Genomic DNA, 25,088 nt, shown 5'->3' on the forward strand with positions numbered 1-25,088 from the left:
AGAGATATACCCTGTCTAGGTGGCAGTGTCGTGGAAGAGATCGCAGGGAGGAGAAAGGGGACGAACGCGTTGCTGTTCAGATGTGAGCAGCGAAATGATTTCTAAAAGCTGCTTGAGCAAAGAGTACTCTTCAACCCGCGCACGCCCCCACCGAGGAATAACTTGCTCTTTAAAGGCATCTAGAAAAGAAATGAAGCCAAATATTCAAATGGAATAAATTATTTTTTCTTTGTAAAATCAAATGTGGATATATCCTAGTGTTACCTGTAGGGATACAATATTTTCAGCTATACAGGTAACTTTTGCTTGATATCTGTGAGTCTCTTGTCCTTCCACCACGTGGTCCTGCCTAAACTTAATGTGAAGGAATTACTTGAATCTAGTGGTTTTTAATCCAGTCCAGTGAGGAGGATTCAGATTGCTGCACAAGCTGAACTGATCAGAATGAATGTTTTCAGTGTTTCTCTTTCTCCCTTAAGAAATCTGCTGCCCTTTTTTTTTTTTTCTCTTATGAACATGCAAATACCTTTCACAGGAATAAATATACCACTGATTAAGGGGGATAATTTTGACGTGGTACTCGATTAACCTCTGGAGCTCACTGCCACTGGAAGGGATTGATGCAGGGAGTTTGCAAGAAGCTTAAACCCCCGTGCGGACATTGAGGACACTTGCTGTTGTATCGAGCAGTATTTTAAGGGGGTGGCGGGTGATTAATACATCCCGCTCAGAAGAGCGGTAAGGAGAGACGTTTCCCAGACTGCAGCCAGATCGGGAACCGGAGGGAGCTGCGGCCCTCGTGTGCCGGTCGCGATCGTCCCGGGCGCCCTATTTGGTGTGCAAGCTGTAGGTCTCCTTATTGTGGCGGAGAAAGTAGTGGCCAGGAAACAAGGAAAACTGGATTTTGTCCCCAGCTCTGCCCCGCCGCCGGTTTGAACTGCGCCTTTCTGCAGGGGAACCGTCTCGCGCCAGGCCGGAGATTCAGGCCGCTGTCTTGGGGGGAATAAGTGGACGTTGCTACGACATAAACATCGTTTCAGGGCATGAAGTAGTATGTAAGGTAATGTTTTCCTCTCTGGGTAGGTTGCTCCATCGTTTTTTCCGAAGACCAGAAGTGTTAAAATCGCACCTATTCCAGGTTTTAACAACTAAGCGAAACCTGCATTTAAAACAAACAAACAAAAACCCTAGTGATCACAGATAGGTATTTAAAATACAAAATGCACGTTCACAGCGCACAACACTAAGCTGGGCCTTTCCAGGAAGGGCATGACCACTTGGGTTCATGCAACGCGCAGCACAGAAACCCTGTTGTTTTACCACATCTTTGGCTTTACAGCAGTAGAAATGAGAACGTTTTAGCTCTAAAAGGATACGCTGTGAGCACAATACTCTTGACTTTTCTGTCTGTTTTGAAAACCCTGTCTCAACCTACCTTAACTCCCCCCTTTCCCCTCCCAGCCGTATCTTTCTGTGCACGTGTTTCTACGGTATCTCGCTGTGCCGGGGTGCGAGGCAGAGGGGCCGGCAGGATCGGTTTACCTCCCCTGCTTCGCCAAAGCGTTGGCGTCCGCTTTTGAGAGTCGGGGCGTCGAGAGCCCTGGAGGCAGCCGGGTTCGCTAGTTACCTTTGCGAATTTTGAGCCTCTCTTTTCTTAAAAGAAAGAGAAATTATAATCGCTGCTTCTATTCGGGCATCAGGTTCACGGCTGTAGCAACCTGCCATCGTCAGTAAGGTCTACACGCTTGGGTTTTTATGTAATTATTTTAATTTTCTTCTCGTTATATATGTCTATATCAACATGTGTGAACGGAAAACATGCAGCACTTTCAAACTGTATTTCTTCACAGGTACCCAAAAATGATGAATATGGTGGTCTATGCACTTCCCTGTTAACTTTGGTTTATTCAGCATACTGAGAACTGCGATGGTGTTGGAGCCTCAGGCTGATCGGACTTAAACGCTGTTTTTAAAAGCTTTAGTCTGTAGTTCACAAAATTGTTCCCTTCTTTCTGTTGTTTTCCTGTGTAAATCATTACAATCCTGATCCACTGTGCAGGAATTATAATGGGATTATAGGAATAAGCTTGTGCTTGCACTCCCGTGTATAATTAAGCACCATTTTAAGTGCGTTATCACAGCGGAGAGCGATGGCGTTTTTGCTGCGCTTGGCTCATACGCTTTTTGATTTATTAATGTAAGAGCTGCACGCTAAAACCAGTTGCAAGGAAGGAAAAACATCGCTCTAGACGTTTTCATTTTCGCGCTGTGAAATGCTTCTCCCACCTCTCATCCCTGGGTTTCTAGGGGGCTGTTGCCGCACCGTTAGCGAATGTGGATTCAGCCGCTTTGACAGGGAGCAGGGTAACGGTGTTACTCGGCTGTGTGTGTTCTTTTCCCTGCCACTTTCCTGGGTGAAAAGCAACTGATTTGGGCCGGGGGCGGGGGGGAGGTTATGGTGTTATGGCATAACGTTAATTTAATTTCTGCTCCGAGCGTGACTCTTGGACAGCCAGGCAGGTTGGAGTCGAGCGTGAAGAGCGGGTTGCGCGGGCGCCCGCGCTGGAGTCTGGGGGGAGCTACGCCCCCGCGAGGCTGGGGGGCAGAGGGCCGTCGCTGAAGCAAGCCCGAAATGAAGGGAGCCGCCGCGGCGCGGAGGAGATGTGACGTGGCGGAGGGCTGGCCCGCACGTGGCGGTGGCAGATCCCCCAGCCCGGGCTGGAGGTGGGGGAAAAAAAAAGGGATGCATGAGGGGCCCCTGCTTTAAAACCAGCTCTGTGTTGTTTGCAAGCTAGTGGGAAGCAAGGCCTGGCGGCATCCGCCGGGGGCAGCCGAGCTCGGGCGCGCTGGGGTGGGTTTGCCGCCTGGTAAAGCAGGGTAACACCCCGAAACCCAGGGGATGAAGGAGTTTGTGCCTGACGAGTCCTTCGGAGCGCGCCGCCCTGCGCAACTCCCCGGTTACTTTTGCCGCATTTAAAAACCGAGGAAGGGGAACGGCAAAGTTATATGGAGCGGTTGTACGTCGGCAGCATGAAACATCCCTGTTTGGGTGCGGGAGTTTTCAGACGTGTGGGCTTTTTTTTTTTTTTTTTTGCTTAGTGGCAAGGGTGTAGTTTGCTCCCGCTGTCGGTAGCTGAGGGGATGCTGTTGGTGGAGACCGAGCTCCCGGGCCGTAAAGCAGTAAAATGTTTCTACCCTCTTTAGACTGCCGCTGGCCCTCGCAAGCGGACGTCCCTGCGTCGCGGCGCTGGTTTGTGGGTATCCTCGTGTCGTTGCTTTCCCTGCTCTTCGCTCCGGGTCGGGCCAGGTGCTGGGAGCTGGCCGCTGGCGCGTGGCAAGCGACTCGGTAAGAGGAAAAGTAGCAAAAAAACTTTCTTGGCCCATCAGACAAGTCTCACTAAAGTGTTTGGGTTTTTTTTTTTTTAAAAAAAAAAAAAGCGTAGAGTATATCTGTGAAAGGTAAAAATCATTTGTACTGGGTGGGAGTTTCAACCTGTTTTCGGTCTTTTTGTTGTATTACTTTCTTTCAGCCCTGGCTGCCTCTGAGCTGGAAGCGAGATGCGGTGTGAAGCGGTGCTATTCCTGGTGTGCCGCCCCCCTTCTGCGAGAGTTAGGCAGGGTCCTTCCTGCCTCGTGACGGCACATCTCTGCAGATTGGGGATAATCTTTGGACACGCTTTTTCAGGCACTCTCACTGGTTTTGGATAGGAGTGAAGGCCGCGTCGCCGACTCCTCCGCGCTCTCCATCTCTCCGCTGCTTGACCGCTTTCCCAGGGTTTTCTCTCAGGGTTTTGGGTTATGCGTTGTGTGAACGGGCAGTATCCCAGCTGCCATGGAAAATTCCCACCCTGCCACCACCCCTGAGAAGCCGGTGTGGGAATACAGCACTGCGGGAAAGGGTTCAGCCTCCATCCAAACGCTCGCTTTTGGGAGAGAGCTGGATGGGAGTATCAGACTAGCTAGGGGCACAGAAAAAAGATGGGAGAGAGCAAAAAGGTCTCAAAGTTCAGCAAGAGAAAGCTGTAATTTTTTTTTTTTTGACTCTTCAGCCCTTTGCTTGAACCGTATGTAACACCAGTCCACACTAGCAGCTTTGGTTGGATTAGTAATGCTGGCACAGGTTACGTTGGATTTTCCTTTTTTTTTTTTTCTTTTTCTTTAAACAGCTCCAAACTGGCAAATACCCTAGGGCAGGTATAGTTTTACCAGCACGAAAGTATTTTTACCAGCCAGATTTAATTCACTTGAGAAGCCTATAGAGAGGCAGGAGTTACCTTTTGCTGCTGAAAGGTGGCATTGCTACACAAGTAAGCCTTTCCTAGTGCCAGCAAGACCTAGAACCTGGTTTATTTTTCCCCAGAACTTGTGGTTCTCCACAGTTTCCCCAGTTTGCCCTCTGTCTGGGAGCCAAGAGACCAACTAGGAAATCTGGTGTTTTGTTATTCATGCACAGAGTTTCCAAATTAGTTGCCACTTTGTTCTCATGTCTGCTGCTCTGGGGCCATTTTAAGAGGGGTCGTAAAGATCATAGGACTGTGGTTGGACTATTTCGTTAGCTCATGGAAATTAAACAAAACCAGACTAGGGCCCCTCTCCTAACTGCTGCGATGCATTTTTTGAGGAGGTATGTTTAAAAGAACACATTGCTTCTGACCTCTACGCTCCCTTCCCAGATCACTTTTCTGAAGCAAAGCAAATCAAAAGCTCTCGCTGCTGCGCGCACGCTCTCTGCGGTTTGGTTTGGACCTGGTTCACGAGCGCAGCTGTCTGCTTGGAGACGAACGCTTTTGTTTTTAACCTGGGTGCTTTTCGCTGCTTTGTGTGTCTGCTTGTTTTTTAAACAAAAAAAAAACAAAAAACAAAAATTTTTTTTTGGTCGTTCTGCAGCATGGCAAGGCGGAAGGGAACCACGGCAGCCTAGCTGGAGGGGACGCGGGGTGCAGGAAGGAGGCGAGGGCTCGGCTGGGGGAAAGCCACCTTCCTTCCCGGCGCCTGGGTGAGTCACGCACGCTCGGCCGGCTGAGTCACGGGGCAAAGGGCCGGCCGGCGGGGGCCAGCTCCGGGGCTGCGGTGCCAGCAGTATCCCCGGCCAGGAAGGTGGTCGGTCGCCTGGGTTCCCATCAGCCACAAAACATGAAGAGGGAAACAAGCCGGGCTTTAGCAAAGGAGGTTATAAACATGCGGGGAGGAATCAGTCCCTGGTGCAGCTCCGTTCGGCGTGCACCAGTTGTGGAGGTTGTCCCTCGGAGGGGTGTGCGCACGCTAAACTCAGCATGAGCTGTGAGGTGAAACGTCCATGTTTCCCACCTCGGTTTGCTGCTTGCTAAACCTAGGCTGTTCCCGAGGGGTATTTGTTCCCCTCGTCCCCTCCCCACCCTCTCCCCAGTTTTGGAAATCACTGCTGGTTATTGCTAGTCACAGAAACGGCCATCTGCAGGTAAAATTTGGCAATTCATGCAGTCAAGTTAGTATTTGTGTTGCCACCTGAACTCTAGCTGACTCGACGCCCAGGAGCATCACTTCGCTCCGCAATCAGAGGAGCAAAAGCAGCTCTGTTTAGCAGTGTTGTCAGGAGGAGCCCCATGTGTCTAAAGCTGTTTGTGATGGCTTTGATGCTCCAGCAGGTTACTTTCTTTTGAAAGCTCTGAGATGCTTCTGCTGTTTCCCCCAACGTGCTCTGTAACAGCTCCTAGATGCGATGTGGCAGCCCCTCCAAATGCATAAGGCACCGTTCCTGGAGATGTGGCGTACGCGGTCCTTATTTACTCTGAGAACTGACTGGTGGCTCCAGGGCAGGAAAGACATCTTGGCAACTTAATAAAAATCTATCCCAATTGAGGTGTGTGCTGAGGTCCTGGAGGGGCAGTAGCCTTGGAAGTCCCAATACGCACCACCTCCTCACTCAGGCACGCATCCCACTAAGGAGACTTTCCTCTGACGGCAAAAGGCAGCCTGTGAAGCTGTGTTGGGCCTTATTTTTCTGCCTCTCTTTCAGGATGCTGCCTTGCATCAAGGTCAAAGGCACGCAGTCTCTGGTTGTGCATGACCTTCCCCTTCTCTCCTCCCTGCCCAAAATTGCCTGTCTCAGATAGAAACTCTCTTCTTTTGTTAGTGGCCTCCAAAACAAAGCGTTTGACTCTTGAGGTTTGGTTTGCACAGCAGATAGTGGTTCTCATATGGCAGAAAAACTATTAAAAATAGTGAGTTAGCAGAGCAACAGTTACGGAAATAAGTGTTATTTGTGTGAAATGGAACAGGCACAAGTGGCAATCCGTAGAGTTTTCTGGTAAAATCTTAACAGGCAGAATTTCTTGTCTTGCATCCATCCACCTGTTTATTTCACAGCTGTTTTGGAGGGATCTTGGCCCTTTTGTCTTTCCTGAGCATCCTTGCTTAGGCTGATGAGCCTGGATTCGTGAGGTGCGAGAGTTTAGTAGAGCAAGCCAACTCGGTGGAGGAGTCAGTGAGGTCCCAGGAAATGAGGAATTCAGATGGATTTGAAAACATTTAGTCTGACTTCTAAGAAACCTTTGATCTGAAGGAGTAATCTAGATGTTTCTCTTTCTTCCCCTCTTTCTCTCCCATCCCTTTCCTTTATCTTTCTCTTCTTAGGTCTTTTTTCCTTTTGGGGGGAGGGAGGAGGATATTCAGTGAAATATAAATAAGCTTTGCTCTTGCTTTGATGTCCTTTGATTCTCTTCCCTTTGCTGATGTTGCCACATGACTCTCGGGTAAGGTCATACATCAAAGAAGGAGCAGACCGTTACAAGTGAAGCTGTGTGGCCCAGGAGAGCAGCGCAGCAGCAGCGAGGGGAGCTGTAGCTTCAGTCCTGTCTCTGCCACCCTTTCTCGGGTCGCTACCTTGCACCTCCCTTCCCTCATCCATAAAAATCACAAGTGCTTTGTGATCTGCAAGGCAGACTTAGTACATTTGCCACAGTTTCTGACAGCGGCGAGGGCAATACCGTTGACTTCTGCCCCCTTCTCTCGCCTTTTAACCAGTTTTGACTGGATTTCGTGCAGGGGCAGAAGTTTCAAAGATAACTAATTTTCTGCAAGTTTCATAAAAATGGACGACCAGGAGGATGGGGGGACCTGGTGTTTGGACAGTCGCATGTTTGTCTCTAATAACGTCTGGTCCCAACTGCAGTCAAACACAGCAAGCCGTAGATCAGAGCCAAAGGACTGTGGGAGGACGACTGTGAGGAGAAACAGAGGGGAATTTTGAGGGAATATGTGGAAATAATTGAGAATATTCAGTGTATTCCAGTTTATAAAGGTCAGTGAGCACGAATTCATAGAAAACCAGGTGCCATTTGTTCCCTTGCTCATCCCCTTGCTTATTGCAACAGAAGAGGAGATGGTGGAAACCCACAGCTGCGTTGTTATTGTTTCTTTTCTTCGCCTGTAGTTTTAAAACTAGTGTGGTCATAACATTAGCTGACCTGTGAAGTGGTCCTGCAGGTGCCTTGTAAGTAATGCCAGCTTGTGGAAACTCGAATTTGAAACTGGTGGAGAAGTGCAAAAGCTGGTTTCTTTTCCAGGCAAATCGGCGGTGTTCCCGTGGAAAGGAGCACGCTGCTCGCTTGGACAGAAACCGACCGCCCTCTGCCTTCCCCAGCTCTTCTCCGCCAGCCTCCCTGCCCGGGCTGCGGCCGCTCGCTTTGGCCACGGCAGCCTCTGACCAGCTGCTGGGGAGCCCCGAAGCTCGGCACAGCAGAAACGCCGGAGCTGCGTTCCCGCAGTCTGGCCCATTAAGGGGGTTCCCGTGTGGAAAGGGATGAGATCGTACCGTGGTAGACTGTGTTACGACTCGTGTTTGCGAGGGGGCTGCCCAGCCCTAAGGAGGCCGCTTTTAAGTAAGTGGAGGGGCACGATGCGGGAGCATCCTGCTGGGCGCAGTTGGCTCAGAGGTGCTAATGCTTTGGGAAGTGACAGCTACAATGTTGGTGGTTCCAGGTTAGCGGGAAATGGCGCTTAATAGTCCTGACCAAGCCAAATGCTTAAGGCATGTATTTGGCTTTAAGCATGCGGACAGCCCCGTCCCTCATTAGCGGAGCAGGAAGGTGGCTGCGATCAGGAGAGCACCCGGGCGCATACGCCGCGACGTCCGTAATCCAGCCTCTCCTCTGGGCTCTCCGTTTATCGTGTTAACGGCTTGTGTTCAGCGAGAGCCTTATCGGCTCAAGTGCTGCAGGAGCTGATGTGCAGAGAATTGCTTGGCGCTGTGTTTGGAGTACGTGGGGCTGGAAGCTGGCATCCCAGCTCTTGCTCCCCGCTGAAGCTGCTTCTCCTGTCAGTATGTGGTTTCGTTTTTCCAGATATGCGTAGTGGGCAGCTCTGTGATGGGTACAGTAGCAAAAATATGCTCTAGAGATTTAGACAGTATATATGCACCTAGAACTGGTTAAGTTAGCTTCTGCTTTTGAAGAAGCTGTTTCTAGCTGTCATGCCAGGGCACAAAGGAGTAGGTTCAGGGACAGCAGTGAGGTGGTTTGAACTGTCCACTGAGGACTACTGCAATGGGATTTTACTCTTTCATTAACGTCTGGTGTTTGTTGTTTTTTGTTTTGTGTGTGTGGCTCTGCTGGGTGCTGGACACAGCTCATCGCTTACAGACTTCGCAATGAGAAAATCTGTGTTTGATCAGACACGAGATCTCTAATTCAGATTCTCCATTTAATATGAAATGAACGCAGGTCCTTATTCCCTTATTTCCCAAGTCTCCACTTTCCGTCCTGCTCTAGTTTGTATCTCCTGGTGCCGGCCCCCTTTCTCTCCCCTGCCAACCCAGGGACTCTTTGAGTGGGAAGGATGAGTTTCCTGCAAGGCCCGGAAGTATTAAAAATCCAGATCCTGCCTGATCAATAGTAGCAAATCAGAGTCAAGGACTGATTAGAAAAGGTATTTTGCCAAAGATGTGTTTCACCAAAGAGGCCGCTGACAGCTGTTATGGGTACAAGAGGAGACTCGGTGCTCTGCCAGCTATTTCCAGAGCTGCACCATCTTTGCTGTAGTCGGCAACTCTTGGCTGTAAGCTACAGCTTTACCAGTCTCAAGGACCCAGCAAACCCTTGCTGCTAGAAGCAGCTGGTGTGCCTGCTCAGGTCGATGCTGCAGTACGTATGCCATGAACCCAGGGCAGATGGGATTTCCTGCCCAGGTGGTGTGGAGCTGACTGACGTATACAGAGCGCTTTGCGGTTAGTACATCTGTTGCAGGGGATGCCCTGGATCAGCTGGTTTTGAACAGTGTTGGTGCATCTGCTTTGATAGGGAGCAAAGACCTTCCTTTGCCACAGTACTGAAAGCCTGATGTATGGGTTAAAATCGGTGCTTCTGGGGAAAGCAGTCTGCTAAACACGGCTGTGCTGGGCTCTCTGCATGATGCGTCACTCCCCAGCTGGATAGCTTCGTTTTGCACTGGCTCAAACCTGTACGTGGCCCAAGTGCCTAGCAGAGAGATTTGATGGTAAATGAGAGAAATGACTCTGCTTGGGTGACCTGCACTGTCACAGTATTGGTTAGCTGAGCCAGTGGAAATGTAACAGCACTTACAAGCTGTTTCAATACTATTTCTTAATCCATAAATAAGCATTAAAGAAACTTTTTTTGATTCAAGTGTAGGTAGAGCTTTTCATTCTTCCCTATCTCATGCCAGTGTGAAGCCACTGGAGTCGGTGCCAGCGAACTGAGGTTAGTCTGATTTTTCTCTGTACGTGAGAAAGCAAAACCAAAATTTGGAGGTTGCTGTTTCGTTATTTTTGCTTATGTGTTTTCTGGTTGTTTGGCTGGTTTTTCTGCTCTTTGAGTGAATTTTTGTTTGTGTTTTAAGTCGACCTCACTTCTAGGCAGTGCTGGACGTCTGTAGCTTCCCTCAGTTTCAAGAGTTCAGTTCCTCAGCATCTCTGAAAACCAGCCAGTGTTGCCAAGCACAAGACAGTTTCAGAGGGGTTTTTGTCCTTCTAACAGTTCCTGTTGTTTTGCAGGTGAAACTTAGCGACATCAGTTTTTTTGGATAGATAAAACAGTTGCGACAATCAAATTTCCCCCCATCTCTCTCGCACACACCACCACCACCGCTCCCAAAAGAGCGCGAGTTGATCATAACTTATATAGCGTCTGGGTTTTTTTGCTGACTGGTGTTGAAGTCGAATCTTCTTAAAAACACTTTTTACAAAGTGCTTACATTTGGGAGCCTCTACCATTGCTTCAACATGTGAATCATGTTTTAAAATTTTGATTTCTTTTTTCTTTAATTCTATAGAGTCGAGTGCACAGGTGAGGACTTGATGAGAATAACAGCAGGACACAGAAAGGGACCCTATTTAAAAGAGATCTAGAGGCTTCTGGTAGCTGCCTTTGTCAATATTCAGTGAAAAGCGGTGCTTTTAGGAAACTTTAGTTCAAGAAGAGAGTTGTAGCAGGTCTGTAGAGGCCTGTCATAGCTGGCTGTTACCTCTTTGAAGTTATCTCTAGTCAAGGCAGAGCTTTGAAACTGTTGGTTTGTATTAACTCTTCTTTCTCCCTTTTGTTTTGCAACTAAGGCAGGGCCCTATAGTTTTATTTAGAAATCACCCGTCATTAGTAACCACAATCATTTGGTAGGCATTTACAAGGTAAGTGACAGTGAGAAGTAATTAAGTTTACTATAAATCACACTCAATTCCAAATCTGCAGGCTTCAAAATAATAATTAATAGAAACTGTAACTTCTAAGAAAAGATATAGTATTTATAGCAGCATCTGTATGCAGCAACTGTATATTTTGACTGACTAGTAGGGATTAAAATCCAATGTCTGATCTTCTTATTTGTTTCAAAGCCATTTCCTACCTGTGGTGCACTTCACTGTGAGTTATCCACTGCTTTTTATTCTTTGTGGGCAGATTTTTACCTCTTAAATTCATTAGGAAGAAAGAGCTCAGCGTTGTCCAGACTGGTGCTGTAAAAGCACATGTCTTGAGCTGCGGCTTTCTGCTAAATACATGTTTTATGGATCAACGCCTAACGCCATGTGCTTTGTTTCACAGGTATCATGCAGCCGATAGGTTTGCTATTGAAGCTGATGGTCACAGCCAGCGCGGAAATGCTTTATTAAACAAAGTAGGGTAAAATAATCCTGGAAGGTTGGAGCCGTTTGCGAGAAGTTCCAAGTTTATTGCTCCCCCTGCCAGAAAGTTGCCATCCGGGACAGCAGCACACTGCAACCAGCTGCCATGGCTAGCAAGAGAAAGTCAACGACTCCGTGTATGGTGCGAACTTCTGAAGTAGTGGAGCAGGAAGTTGCTGAGGGCCAAGAAACTCCTAAAGAAAAGAGGGCTGCCACACCGCAGCAGGACTCCAAAAAAAGTCGGCCTGCAGAAAGCTCAGTAAAAGATTGTGAAGTGGTTGAGGCAAAGCCGCCAACTGAAAATCAATCTAAGAAACCCCAGGGTGGTTATGAATGTAAATACTGCCCTTACTCAACACAAAACTTAAATGAATTTACAGAGCATGTTGACACTCAGCATCCAAATGTCATTCTCAACCCCCTGTATGTCTGTGCTGAATGTAACTTCACAACCAAAAAATACGATTCCTTATCTGACCACAACACAAAATACCACCCAGGAGAGAGTAATTTTAAATTGAAATTAATTAAACGCAATAATCAAACTGTTTTGGAGCAGTCCATTGAGACCACCACCAACAATGTCACTGTCACTAGCAGTGGGCTAGAAAATGCAGAGTGTGATGACCCGCTTCATGGGGGGATTAATGCAAGTAAAACCCCAATGATGAAATTGGGAAAGCCTAAAGTGGACACCAAGAAGGGTCCCAAAAAGCCAGAAGAGGGCCTTATGGAAAACCATGTGGATGGGACTCTCCCTCGCATCATAACTGAAGCCACTGAAGCTATTGCTTGTATAAATGGAGACCTTCTCCATGATGTGTTAGCTCACGTTATGCCCTCTGTACAGCTACCACCAAATATTAACCTTGTCCCCAAGGTCCCAGTACCTCTGAACAGTACCAAATACAACTCTGCACTGGACACTAATGCAACCATGATTAACTCCTTTAATAAGTTTCCTTACCCAACACAAGCGGAGTTATCGTGGCTGACAGCAGCATCGAAACACCCGGAGGAGCAAATCCGAATCTGGTTCGCTACTCAACGTTTGAAACATGGTATAAGTTGGTCTCCAGAAGAAGTGGAGGAGGCAAGAAAGAAGATGTTTAATGGTACTATCCAGGCAGTTCCGCAAACCATCACTGTCCTACCAGCTCCTTTGACAACTGCAAAAATGCCGCAGCCTATCATCCAGACAGCTTTGCCTTGTCAGATACTGGGCCAAACTGGTTTGGTTTTGACTCCCGTGTCAAATGGTTCAGCAGTTTCTTGTTCACCAATTACGCTTGCTGTTGCCCCTAACCAGGGGCAAAAGAGAACGATACAGACACTATCAAACATCCCAGAGGCCAAGCGTCCGCATGTTGTTCAGGTGCCCGAGGTTCCTGCCAAGTTGACTGCTGCACCACTGACGCCAACAAGTGAGCGAAAAAAGACGAAGGAGCAGATAGCAGAGCTGAAGGCCAGTTTTATGGCAAGCCAGTTTCCTGATGATGCAGAAATCTACCGGCTGATAGAGATGACGGGTCTCTCCAGGAGTGAGATCAAGAAGTGGTTCAGTGACCACAGGTACAGAAGTCAAAGGGGCGTTGTGCACGTGAGTAATGACTCTTTAGCAAAAGATCAAATAACTTCAATTGGTCGATATGGCCGTTCGTTCCACCCATATGCAGATTTTACACCCCAGAGATTCAAAGAGAAAACCCAAGAGCAGCTTAGAGCTCTTGAAGAGAGTTTCCTAAGATGCTCTTTTCCAACCCAAGGAGAATTAGACAGGCTTCGAGTGGAGACTAAATTGAGTAGGAGGGAGATTGATTCATGGTTCTCCGAGCGGAGAAAGATAAGGGACAGCATGGAGCAAGCTGTCTTGGACTCAATGGGATCATACAGAAAAATTAAAGATCAAGGAACCCATAATGGTGCAATAAGCCGGGCAGAACTGCTGAACAGCTCCCAGCTACCTGGCTCTTTATCTGGGTCCTCTGCCACGTTTAAAAAAACCCAAGAGCAAATTCATCTACTGAAAAGCACATTTGCAAGAACCCAGTGGCCGTCACCACAGGAATATGACCAGTTAGCATCTCAGACTGGGCTCACAAGAACTGAAATAGTTCGCTGGTTCAAGGAAAACCGGTCTTCGCTGAGAACGGGGTCGCTTAAATGGATTGACCAGTACCAACAGCAGTATGTTGCTGATGGTCATAATGAGCAAAACCAGAAAAGGGGATCAAAACGCACTGAGAGCTCAAAGAATGGTAACGAGGTGTCTCGGCAGCGTTACCAGGAACATAAAAAACTGAACGAAGAGAACGAGGGGAAACTAGTTGTGAGGTCAAAAAGAGACTGTGAACCACTCAAAGACTCTTTGTTGGGCAATCAAGCGGAGGGTGCAGACAGGTTGGAGTGCAACAGCCACGACGGCCATGGCAGCGAGGAGAATGAGGAGCCAGCAGATGTGAACTGGGTGGAGGTGACAGTGGGCGAGGACGATGCTGCATCAGACTGTACAGATAGCTGGAGTCAAACAGCACCTGAAGGCCAGGCAGAACTGGCAGACTTTGATTCTGAAAGTATATCTGGAGACAATTCCCACGTATAGACAGGTAACACTGCTGCTGCCCTGTTCCTCTGAGCCAGCCTCAGCTTGGTTGTGCTTCCAGTATCCAGTAGCCCCTTTTTCGGTGTCAATCCAGGGAGCCCATGCCTGCTGGATGCTTGAACACAAGGGAGACCCATCCTGATTTTAAATTAAAGTAACCACGGCAGGGGAGCAGTTAGCACTGTTTGCTTTGTTTCTCATCGTCTTGTGGGTCAGGTCCTGGATAAGGCAGAACTTAACTGGAGTAAGCGATAAACCCTAAACTTTCTGCCTTTAAATGACGTGTGCAACTTCTGCGCAGCTTGATGTAAAATACGCTAATTGAGCATGCGAAGAAATAGGCGGTAACCCTACTCACTAATGCCCATCTTGCTAACAGATATAATTATCTCCTGTGAATAGATGCTCTAGCTGTTTTTTGTACCCTGGGTGAAGCCTTTGCAGTGTCTTGACCTGCTTAGGAAAAAAAGGTTACTGGGGGAAGGGCCCAGGACAGAGATGTTTCTTTATGCAACAGCAAGCAAAAGAAGTTGTGGGGGCTGAAGTGGCTCATGCAAATGTGCTCTCCTCCTCTTGCAGGTGAGAACTCTCTCCAACTTTGCTTTGTTCTGCTTGCTCAGAGTAGAGGTTTAGGAAATGCCCCAGACTAAAGCATGTGAGTGTTTTAGCAGCTCTTCACAGGAGCCTAAATTTAAAAGCCAACTGCAAGGCTTTGTTGAAGGGAGTTTGTACAGTCTCCCAGAATGTGAAAGGACGTGTTATTGGAGGCCTGAAGCCTATTTCTGATCACAGTTGGGTATAAACCTGGAGCAAGCACCATCAGTTTCTCTTGACTTGCCTGCTGAATTGAGTTTACTGGAGCCTTTAACGTTTTATGCTTGGTATAACTGTGATCAGAATCTACATCTCTCAGGCTGGAGTCTACTCAAGCTAGAAATTATCCAATGGAAAACGCTACACAATGCATTAACAAATACAGGGAATGCATATTTTGGGAAGAATTAGTGGTTCTCTGTTATCTAATAAGGAGAAATACTGAAGAGTACTTTTGAAAAAAAAAAAAAAAAAAAAAAACCCGCACATGTGTGCACACACACACGCGCACACACGCGCACACACACACACAAACCCAGAGCTGACAGAAGTTCCTCTATGCCTTCAAAGCCTTCTATTATTGCGGCTTTGCAGTACTTGAGTTGAACCATTAAATGTTGTGGCAGTGCAGTTTTCCTTGCAAGCCATGCTGGCTGGCCAAGAGCTCTCTAATTTCCCCTTGTGAAACACTTATCCAAAAGTCTCCTGAACATTTTCTCCAAGTTTAAAAAGGAAACACTCCAGTAGCTTTGAACTGGAAATCGTATAGACTTTAATTTTGAGAAACGTCACAGCATCTATACTGCAAAGTGTTTTACAGCCAGACAGCAGTATGACACTTTGTCCTGTATTATGCTTGCAGAAGTTGGTAGTTATGGGTATAAGGAACAGGTTGTGTGTTACCACATTGGCAAACACTGAGGTTAAAGGAGGAAGGACTTGGGCATGGCATCGAGAGGTGTCGTCTTCCAGCCCCTGTAGCACATTGCTCTCTTTGGGCTGCCTCAACTGTTTCGGAAGCCATGTCCAAAATTAGAGCTGGGAAGTGATCTGGCTCTTAAAACCAAATGAGCAACAAACAAAATATACTGTAAGATTTTTATTCCCCTGCCAAGATTGCTATTCCGGATCAGTTCCCTGTTCCAGCTATGAGTTTTTGCACTAACATAATGGAGGAGAGGCAGCATGCCATGGGCTAGGAGTGGGAATGGGGGTGGGAGGCTAGGAGAGAGAGGGATTACTTTATAACACCCTTATTTTTGCCTCAGATGCTTTGTACTGTGAAACCAAGCTCTGTTGCAACCTTATTCCAGCAGCATAGGTTTGGTGCCTGTGTTTTTAGTGTCTGTGGGCAGCGTAGGGTATGCTGTGGTCTGAAACTTCTGACTTTGAGCCTCAGCGCAGGTACTGGCCATAAACCTCCACTGCTGTAGAGATGTTTGTGATCAGAGAGAAATTTTATTAAAAATTTTGGTCTCAGTTGAACTTTCATCACTTTATCTTTTTGATGAGGTGGTTTTTTTCAAATGGCTGATTACAAAATATGCTTCCTGAGAAGAGATGCGCTGGAGGGAGACTTTCACAGTGTAGATTACTCGAATAAGATCAGAGGATCACTTTGTCCTCTGCTCTTCACCCCTTTCTTAGCACGCCAGTTTGGGCCCTTGACAAAAGTCTGTTACCTAGTTTGTTTTCCCTTCGCTTCCTTGTAACTCTCAGCCCAAAACTGTGATTATCTGCCCTCTGGTGAATGCATGGGAGGCCCCAACAGGCAGCCGCTGCTGCAGGCGCGTTGACGTGGAAGCCAGAAGCTTTATACCCTGCCACTGAGGGGAGCCTTGGCAAAAATCCCTGCTACCAGCTCCAAGCAGCCAGGCACGCAGGAGGAGCCAGAGCTTCACACGCCACGAGTGTTGGCTGCAGTTTCAAGTAGGCATTAAACAAAGTGCCCGTTTCCTTCAGGATAAGCCCTTGCTCTTATTTTTGTGAAACATGGCTGTCTTACCTATTTTTTTTTTTTTAAACAAGAACTTCAGTGTTAACTAGCAGTTATCTTGAAAGACAGCCGTGGTATGACTTGAAAGCAAAGACCATGTGAGACCTGAAGGAGAGCTTATTTTTGCTGAGTTGGCAACTTCCCATGTGTTATGCTCTCACATGAAAGTGATCTTCCTGCTGGTGGAGCCCTCAGTACCTTAGAGGGGCTGTGTTGCTGTCCTGGCCTCAGATAAGTAGCGCTGCAAAGTACTGAACAGCTAACAGGGGACTCTTCCTCGTCTCAGCTTTCACACAGCTGAAGTCATTATGTGAAACTTTCACTGCTGAACTTTACATCATGCACAAATGTAGGCCTTTGATATTCGTGATGTTGCTAGTTTCTCAGCTTGATGTATGTACTTTAAAGTGAAGATCATTCTCTGTTCAGTCTTGATACTTCTCTTGTTGGCTGCATTCATGTGTAGCTTCTGTAAAATGTGAAATGTTCCAGAACTTCTCAGGTCCCTCTTAACTCGGGCATGTAGTTTTAGGAGTTTCTGGAACTGTTAGGGAATACTTCATTATAGCCATGATGGACACAAAATAGGAAATGAGATTTCCCCTTAGGAAATGGGATTTTTTCAGAACTGCTCTGTGGTCCTCAGACTCTGCGTCTACTGAGTCCAGTGGGAGTTTTGGTGCTGCCTGACCTCAGTGAGAGCAGAATTTGCTCAACGCTATGAAATAATGGCTATAGACCAATAGAAGTATCTGTCAGAGTCGGTTTCTGCCCGTTTTACTCTGATTTTGTCAATAACTTCATTCCACAGAGTAGGATCACATTCCTTAGGCAGTAAGGCTGCAAGACCTGTCTCCCTAAGGTACCGGGGCCTTCAAGATGTGCCTGGTGCCTGTAAGGTACATTGAAGTCATCACTAAAAATGCTCCATACGCTGATCCTAAAGCCTCCCCTCCTCCTTGTTCAATCTGTACGGTGTTGGAGCTCCATTTCCATCAATAGTGATATTCCTGACTTCCAACAGCATGGGTCAAAACCAGGTCTGTTGTCACCATTTGTGCAAGCCTGCTGGACAGAAATTGGGCCTAAATTAAATACAGCAAATTACAGCTCAGACGTGAGAGTGGGAACGGAGAATACCAGAGCAGTTGGCAGTTACTGCTGGCTTTCTTCACAGTGCTGTCTCCCAGGGGGGGTTTCCCAAGATCAGTATTTCTTCAAAACAGAACTTTTTCTCAGAAACATACACTCCTTCCCCCCACCCCCCATCCCTGACATAAACTTTCTTGTTTCGAGTTGTTCCCATGACCGCCATGGCAGGCCCAAAGCCTGGGAGCTGCAGCCACCTCGCTGCCTTGCTCGCGGTGGGGACGAGCTCCCTCCGTGCCTCTCTAGCTGGGAGCTGCTTCCACGTGTGCTCGCCGCCCCAGGCCGGCTGCTTGGCCGCGGTCTCCTCGCTGCAGTTGTGTGGAGCTTTGTGGAGATCTGCCACAGGAAAACGAAAAACAATCTGCACACAATTAAAAAAAAAAAATGTCCCCCAAAAGTCACTCCTTGCTTCCTATGTAAGTGTCGTACTGAGCATCAAAGACTGTCTGGGCCCTCTTGCTGTCTTCAGCTCCTTTTGTACCGTGGCGGGAGCTGAGAGTGCTCTGTTTCTCATGTGGCCTAACGCATTCCTCGCTGTCTGCAATTGGTGACAGCTAACAACACTGGGCTTCCCCTCCCTTCCTGCCCAAGTTCTTGTTTTTCTTGTGGTTTAGGGTTTAATCCTTAAAGCCAGCTGTAGTGCCTGTTCCTGTTGTAGGGCTCCATCCTGAAGTTGGTGTGGGATTTACCAATGATCGCAGCAGAACTCAGGTCAACCTAGACCATCACAGGACTGAGCCCGAAGTATGGGCAGCTTGCCCTTTCCCCTAAAAACAGTAAGGCTGTCAGAGAGCCAAGCTCTGAAGCAGTGAAGCAATTCAGGGAAGGCAGCAAAACTCAATACAGCAAATACAAATTACCAAGGAGTTGGGATGGCAGGGGGGAGCCTGCAGAGCGTGGGATGTTTTTGCCCTAGGTGTGCCTGCAAGCCCATGCCCTTTTACTGGCCTTGACTGCTTTGCTTCCCGAGTTGCAAATGCCAGAGCTCATTGCTTCATGGGAAATAGCAGTGCTATTAGCAACATTAACAGGTGCTGTGAAACGCTTAGGTAGCCCAGGTTTCTGTGAGCCTTGGTGCGGGGTGAGTGTGGAAGACGGTGCAGGAAACGTAGCTCTTGCTGCTGCCTGCAGCTTCAGCGTGAGCAGCTGCTTGCGCTTGCACACTTCACTCAAGCGGAGGTATGTGCAGAGACAAATGGCTGTTGTAGTGCCCTGGCCACGTGTCCCCATCTGATCGATGCCGAGAACTGGGTGTATGCGTAGGCAAATGAGTATTTGAGGGAGTTTTTTAAGCACTGGTCCCTCATGCAGCCTTTCCTTCGGTGCAGGAATCATAGGAGGGCCCCGAGTCGCTCTGTGCAGCGCAGAAGAGTGTGCTTTTTTCCCATTGTCTTGAGGTTTGTGTAATTCATTTTTAAACCCACGCTAAAAAATGTATAACGGGAGGATTTATGGGCAAAAAAGGACCTGCAGTCTTCTTGCCTTTAGCACTATCTGTTCCTCTTCACAAAGGAGCTGCCTCCAGCCCTTGTGCATAAAATCGTCTTTGAACAACCATGAGAATCTGTGCAATTTATAGAGTAATAACAAACCAGCGGAGGGTCCAGGCCAAGCTCTATGTCCCTATTAGAAATCTGTGGGGAGGTATTAGCTGCGTGTTGTATGCAACAAAACATCTGGTGCCCTACTGCAGGGTCAAGCTGAGAAATGGGTAAGCTTCAGGGTATGGTTAATAGAAAATACAGTGCTACTGCATGTACGGGGAAGTAAATGAAATGCTTTCACTTGGCAGTGTCTTTAAAAGTAACGTTTCTTTTTTAATTTTTGCAGGGGTTCTGATCGGCTGCACTGTCCTGACAATGAAGGGGAAACACTGTTTGAAAATAGAAGAAAAATCTGTTCTCCTGCCTGGGGTGAGATAGAGCATTGCAACTCCAAGTCTCAAACTGCGCTTGCAGAGGCACAGCGAGAGATACTTTTGTGGAGCATCATCATGGGATTGTTTATAGTGCCAAAGTCCTACTACTGCATTAAAGAGAAAAGAGAGAGCGAAAAAAGGATCCCTGTATATAGGTTTCTCCTTTGCTTCCTCTCCCACCGACTTTCCTGCCCAGCCTCTTCCTATACTGGAGCAGATTTGTACAATGTGGAAAGTTTGTTAATTTTTTAATCGGTGCAAGTTATTCTTGCATGTCATGCCATTGCAAAATTTTAGGGTTGGTTTGGGGGAGGGAGGTGTCTTTTGTGGGAAGGGCAGGGGAGAGGAGGGCTTTTTTGGTGTTTTAAGAAACATTTGGAATCCCTTTGGTGCGGATCAGCGCCTGGTCCCAGATTCCCACCCCAGCAAAGGGGTTGTTCTGGTTTAGTTGGGGGCGGTTGTTTCAAGGCTTTTTGTTTTGTTTTATGGCCATCTGCTACCAGTTGAAGTATTTAAATCTCTGCTTTTCTGTGCTCCTATGAAGCGAGTCTTTTCCAGCTCCTGTACTTCACTTTTCACAAACCAGCACAGGCCATGGTTTTTTGAAGATCTTGCTAGAATGCCTTTTTTTTTTTTTAGCACTTTTTGTTTAAACGTGCAGTACAACCCCCAGAGGGGTTGCAGTGAGGAAATTAAGATGCTTCAAAATCTGAACTTGTGTTTCTTTGGTTGGTACAAAGATGGACAATATAAACAAAAGTCTGCCCTCCAGCTTTAGATGTTGTAGCACACAAAAGAAATTCCTGATTAACCCTTGCCACTAAATTTTTAGATCAGTTCTAGATTCCCGAGTGCACTTTTTTCAAATAATGCTAATTTTCTTTGTGTGGGGGTGTCTGTGCGTGCATGTATGAAGAAGAAAAAGAGGAGAGTGCATATGTGCGTGTGAGGGAAAGCGCGTGTGAGAACTGTGTGACGTGCTACTCTGACTAGCTGTGTTTTGAAAACTTACCCATATTTCAGTACACTGCAAAAATATAATGCTATGGAGTTTGAATAAATCCAACTTTTCTAACTTGTTGCTCATTTGTTGTAACTCAATAAAACAAAGGCTAAACATTTTGGTAACCTTTTTCTCGTGTCTCTCTTTTTTTTTTTAATGGAAAGCAGAAATCAGCCCCCACCAACTCTGCATTGTACACAAGAGCTCAGTGTCTTTATAGCTGCGATTAAGGTTCTAACTGGTTTTGCAGCAATCGGCTTGGCAAACACTAACCAGATTAAAATGAACTCAGTGAACTACTGATTTTCTTTTTCCCCCCCGATGTTAGAAGGTAGTTTCCCTCTCTAGGGGCTTAGATAGCTGGGAAGGGGGGTCCTTGCTCCCCACACATCCGTGGGCTCTCTGCAAGGTCTCCGGTGGGGAGCGCGGCAGTTAATGCAGTACCAGCAGGGTGAATGTGACTGAGTCCATGGTGGGACTGGTGTGAAACCCTGGCCTGGCACAGCTGGGGGAGTGTGCATGTACCCCTGGTTTTATTTCCTCTGGAGAGCTCAGCAAAAATAGGAGCAGGATCCCAGGTTTGAACTGGGATCAAAGACAGGAGCTACATGTGTTGGAAGTTAAAAGTTCAACGCTTGGTTGGACTTGGAGGGTACCTTTATTTTGGTTGCGTTCAGAAATCAGATGAATGAAACCTTCACTGAGACTTACCAATAAGGAGTTACTTTTGCTAATCATCTGCACAGCATTTAAGTGCCAGAGGAGGTTTACAGTTGGTGGAGGTTTACAGCAGAGACCCCTTTCAGACTTCAGCTTTCCAAAAAATAGAGTTGTCTTGTTCATTGTTGAAGGGGAGTGAGTCACCTCCCACTGTCCTCGAGCATGCATAGGGCTGGATCGTGCTGTCGTGTTCCCTGCATATCATGAGCAAAATCTAGGGGAACAACCTCAGCTTTTAAATATGCAAACGCAGTCTGTCAGGGAGCATGTACATGAGTTATGCCATTGATCACAACAGGTCTAATCATGCACCGTGCTTTGAGCTACAGGTCATGCAACCTAATCCTCCATACGTGGAGCCTGTTTCCTGTGCAGTCACACACACACGCACACACCCTCTCCCCTACACCCACCCACCGACCCCCTGTGTGGTTTGTTAAGTCAGTAGGTGAATGTGTCATGTGGCAAAAAAATAAAAAATAAAAAATAAATTCCTCTGATGAGGTCTCCTCCAGGACTGGAAAGTTGTAATGGATGCTTATTGCCACTTCTGTCTGCTTTGCTTGCATGAAAGGATGCTAATATATTAACTACCCTCGAGTACAGTTTTTAACAACCACTTAGCAACTTAATATTCCAGTTTGCATCTCTTCTTGTATAGTGTGCACATATGTATGTATATCTGGCGCACTGACCTATTTTGCTTAACTAGCAACACTCCCATTGGTCACAGTAGGCATTTTAGGAAGAACAAGATGCACCTGGGTTTTCTGTATTTGCACAGCACCATACACAATGGGATTGTGGACCGTGACTCAGGCTCTTTTAGATTGCTGCAATACAAATGCAACAATAGCAGTAGCCCTGGAGTTTGTGATTGCATAGATAATAATGTTGATCCTCTCCCAGAACAAACTTGCTTGCAAAAGCATGACATGGCTTTTGCCGGAGTCCTCTGTAAAAGTTGGCAGTATGGCAACAGCGAAGAGGTCTGTGTAGGCAGGTTATGGTAAGATATCAAGCCTTCAAATGTAAGGTTTCACCAGGGGAAAAAAAAAAAAAAACAATCCAGTTTCCCTTTCTGGTTAAATCATCCCAGCTCTGCACAGCGATTGCTTTACTGTGGATGTCTGAACAAGGTTACAAAATAGGTATTGCAAGTAGGCTTTGTTTTTAATTAATAACGATGCAGAGACTGCATGTCTGTGAGGTTCCAAGTATCGAGGCACAATCAGAACATTGTTTGTACTCTGCTGTGATTAGGGAACGTATTTGGGTTCGGGGCTACATTGCATGCTGGTGAAACTAGTCTGCTGCCACAGGGTTTTGTCATTCATTACTTTGTCTCATCCAGTGCAGAAGCCAGACATTTTCTCCGTTGTTTATTTTTGAGAGCAGTGTCCTCCAGCCAGCTAAGCCTTGAAAGTGAGGAGCTTGCTTGAGATATCCTCCCGGTGGGATGCGAGGCTGCTCCTCAGCCTCACTAACACCACAAACTGTTCCTCAGGACCACAATTTGCTGGCGTGCGGGTTGTGACTGACATCTTTCATATATTCTTTTAACATAAGTAGTTTCTCAATTTTTTTTTTTTTAATAAGAAGAAATCTAGTGAACACACACACAAAAATCAGTTTTTGCACTTTTTACAGTGCCTAAGAAAGTCCAACACTTGGAAGCTAGGAACCACTTGACTTAGGTGGCCTGTACTTCCTTAATTTGCTCTACTTGTATACTGACAAGAGGATAGTTTTTCTTTGTATACAGATGCTATTTTTCCTTCCTTGTTCATAAGCTGAGGGGATGGATGCTGTTCAGCAAATGAGCAGCTGTTTGTTAGCCTCTTACGGCACAGTTATTCAGGCTCTGCTTTGAAAATAGATTTAGTCTTTTTTTATTTTTTCCTTCAGGTTTTTCTGTTGTTCATGCTGCTGCATCTCAGCACCTCACCAATAATAAAGAGTCAGTTTCCAGAATAACTAGTGATAGGGTGTCTGGATATTGTCCCCATCTTACAGAAACCTGAAGGTCCTTCTAACTTGAGAGTAGCACCACAGGTGTTTGTTTGTTTTTGTTTTCAGCGTGGTTGGCATTTTCTAGCCTTTTTTTCCATGTACAAAACAGTGTTCCCACCGACTCCGGCTGCAGCTCATGCATGCGCCTTGCCTACCAAACAGGTCCCACGTGTTCACATCCAGCACCCAGAGGAACAAATGATTTAAGGCTCAGCCAAGTCACATTTGAGGCCACATTGCAATTAGTGCCCTCCCAGACCCACGTAGAAGGTGGGAAGACTAAAACCCACCCTTGTCCTCCTTGGTGTTTCTTTGCGAGTGGACCAGGGCACTTCTTTGCGCTGTAGTTCTAGGTGGGCCCAGGGGGACCAGAAATACTCGATTTCTCTCTCCCATATCAGGTCACATCAGTAGGGCAACCGCCTGAGGAGGCCAAAGGTTCAAGTTGACAGTCTGGGTTGAGGGACACCAACCAGCGTTTGCCCGGGGACCACAGGGGCCCAGGGCGGTGCCGTCAGGCCCCAGGTTTGGCGCGCAGCCTTTTCTTCCCTTTTCCTCCGGGCAGAGAGACAAGTCCCACCGGCGTGGGAGGACCTTGTCAAACACGGACCACGGCGGTGGTGCCCGGGGCTGCCCCGTAGCGTCCCCACGTTTGCCAGGTTACCACATCGTGGGCACCCCAAGTGCTGATAACTCCTACTTTCAGGTGTTTGGCTTTGCCGTTTTAGCGGCTTTCTTTCGCAGCGCTCTGGCAATAGGATTTACTGGAGGTTTTTTTGTTTGCTTGCTTTTTAATGAGGAAACAGAAATGTTACTCGATATAGTGTTGACATAGTGCGTTAGAATATGCTGTTGCTACAGGTGGCTTATAATTAGGCCATTTGGATGCTTTGTTTTTTCAGGGATGGTGAAAAGCAGAGCTCACATAGGCCATTTCCTTGCTGAGGGAAGCCCTTTCCCCAAAATGGGGCGGGGGGGGGGCAGGGGAAGGGAGAGAATAGGAGTTTCTAGAGCTTTCCAAAATTAATGCCACCAGAAACTTTAAATACGAGCCAATTTCATCAGTCTCAGTTTTGGAAGTGGTTGAGCCTTTTTTGTTATTTTTGTCTGAAAGTTTCTGTGTAATAAAAAAAAATAAAACAAAATAAAAAACACTTTATTTGGAGACTTTTTTTGGTGAGGGGAAGGTCCAACCACCCCGACGAAAGCACCCGCCGCTTGTAACGCTGCAGTAACCTCCCTGGCTCCGCGTCGTTACCTGGGCCCCTCTTCCCTCTCCGCTCGGGAACCAGAATAAACGGCGAAGAAACAACGGCAGCCTCCAGCTACTGCTCGTCTGACGTCCTGGGGACCGGCCGAGCCGCGATCCTCTCAGGGACTCGCGCGCCATGGCGGCTTCTCCCCTCCGCGCGGCGCCGCCCCCGGCCGCCGCCACATCGCGCCGCGCCACGACACGAGGGGGGCGGGGGGCGCAGGGCTATGCGCCGCCCCCACCGTTTCCCCTCCTCTCTTCCTCTAAATCCCTTGGCTTTTGAACGGCCTGGTTGCAGGGGTGCCATTTCCAGCCTCGATTCTCCGCCGCGCATTTAACGCATCGCTCCAAAAACCCGCGGATCTCATTGCTGAAACTTTCCCGGTCGTCTTCTAGCCCTCGCACACCGTTCGCTAGGGAAAAGACACATTTCTAACTTGTGCTGGCTAACAGAAACCAGGGAAAATAGTTGTTGTTAACCGGCTACAAAGGCACGTGAGATGACGCTTGCTCTGGCGTGTGGATAGCAAGGGAAGAGCACAGCGGTGAAGCGTGAAACCTCGCTTTTTTTAATTATTTCCTGAAGAGAGAGACGAAAGACGTTTTAGGTCAGCCAAAGAGATGACTTCCATGGTCATTTGATCGCTAACTAACAGAAAGCTGCTAGGAAATGGGGTCGACAGCTCCTGAGCAAACCCTGAAAATATTCAAACCACAGCAGGAAAAGGGAA

The 25,088-nt window shown here is 47.4% G+C and overlaps 1 protein-coding gene across 5 annotated transcripts in view; it reads left to right on the plus strand.

Annotated features, from left to right (window-relative positions):
* Positions 1-20,497, plus strand: part of ZHX2 (zinc fingers and homeoboxes 2) — an 80,024-nt gene extending 59,527 nt beyond the window's left edge. For 3 of the 5 annotated variants that reach the window (XM_068933197.1, XM_009682785.2, XM_068933198.1), the window contains 2 exons: positions 11,031-13,716; positions 19,282-20,497. In XM_068933197.1, the coding sequence (XP_068789298.1) occupies positions 11,217-13,712 (2,496 nt within the window). In that variant the 5' untranslated portion in view covers positions 11,031-11,216 and the 3' untranslated portion in view covers positions 13,713-13,716; positions 19,282-20,497. Of the gene's footprint in view, positions 1-3,202; positions 3,347-4,887; positions 4,997-11,030; positions 13,717-19,281 lie in introns of those variants that run through there. The other 2 variants (XM_068933196.1, XM_068933195.1) reach the window with 2 other exon arrangements.
* Positions 20,498-25,088: the final 4,591 nt, after the last annotated feature.

The sequence above is a fragment of the Struthio camelus genome, chromosome 2 (genome assembly GCF_040807025.1).
Source record: "Struthio camelus isolate bStrCam1 chromosome 2, bStrCam1.hap1, whole genome shotgun sequence".
Taxonomy (NCBI): Eukaryota; Metazoa; Chordata; class Aves; order Struthioniformes; family Struthionidae; genus Struthio; species Struthio camelus.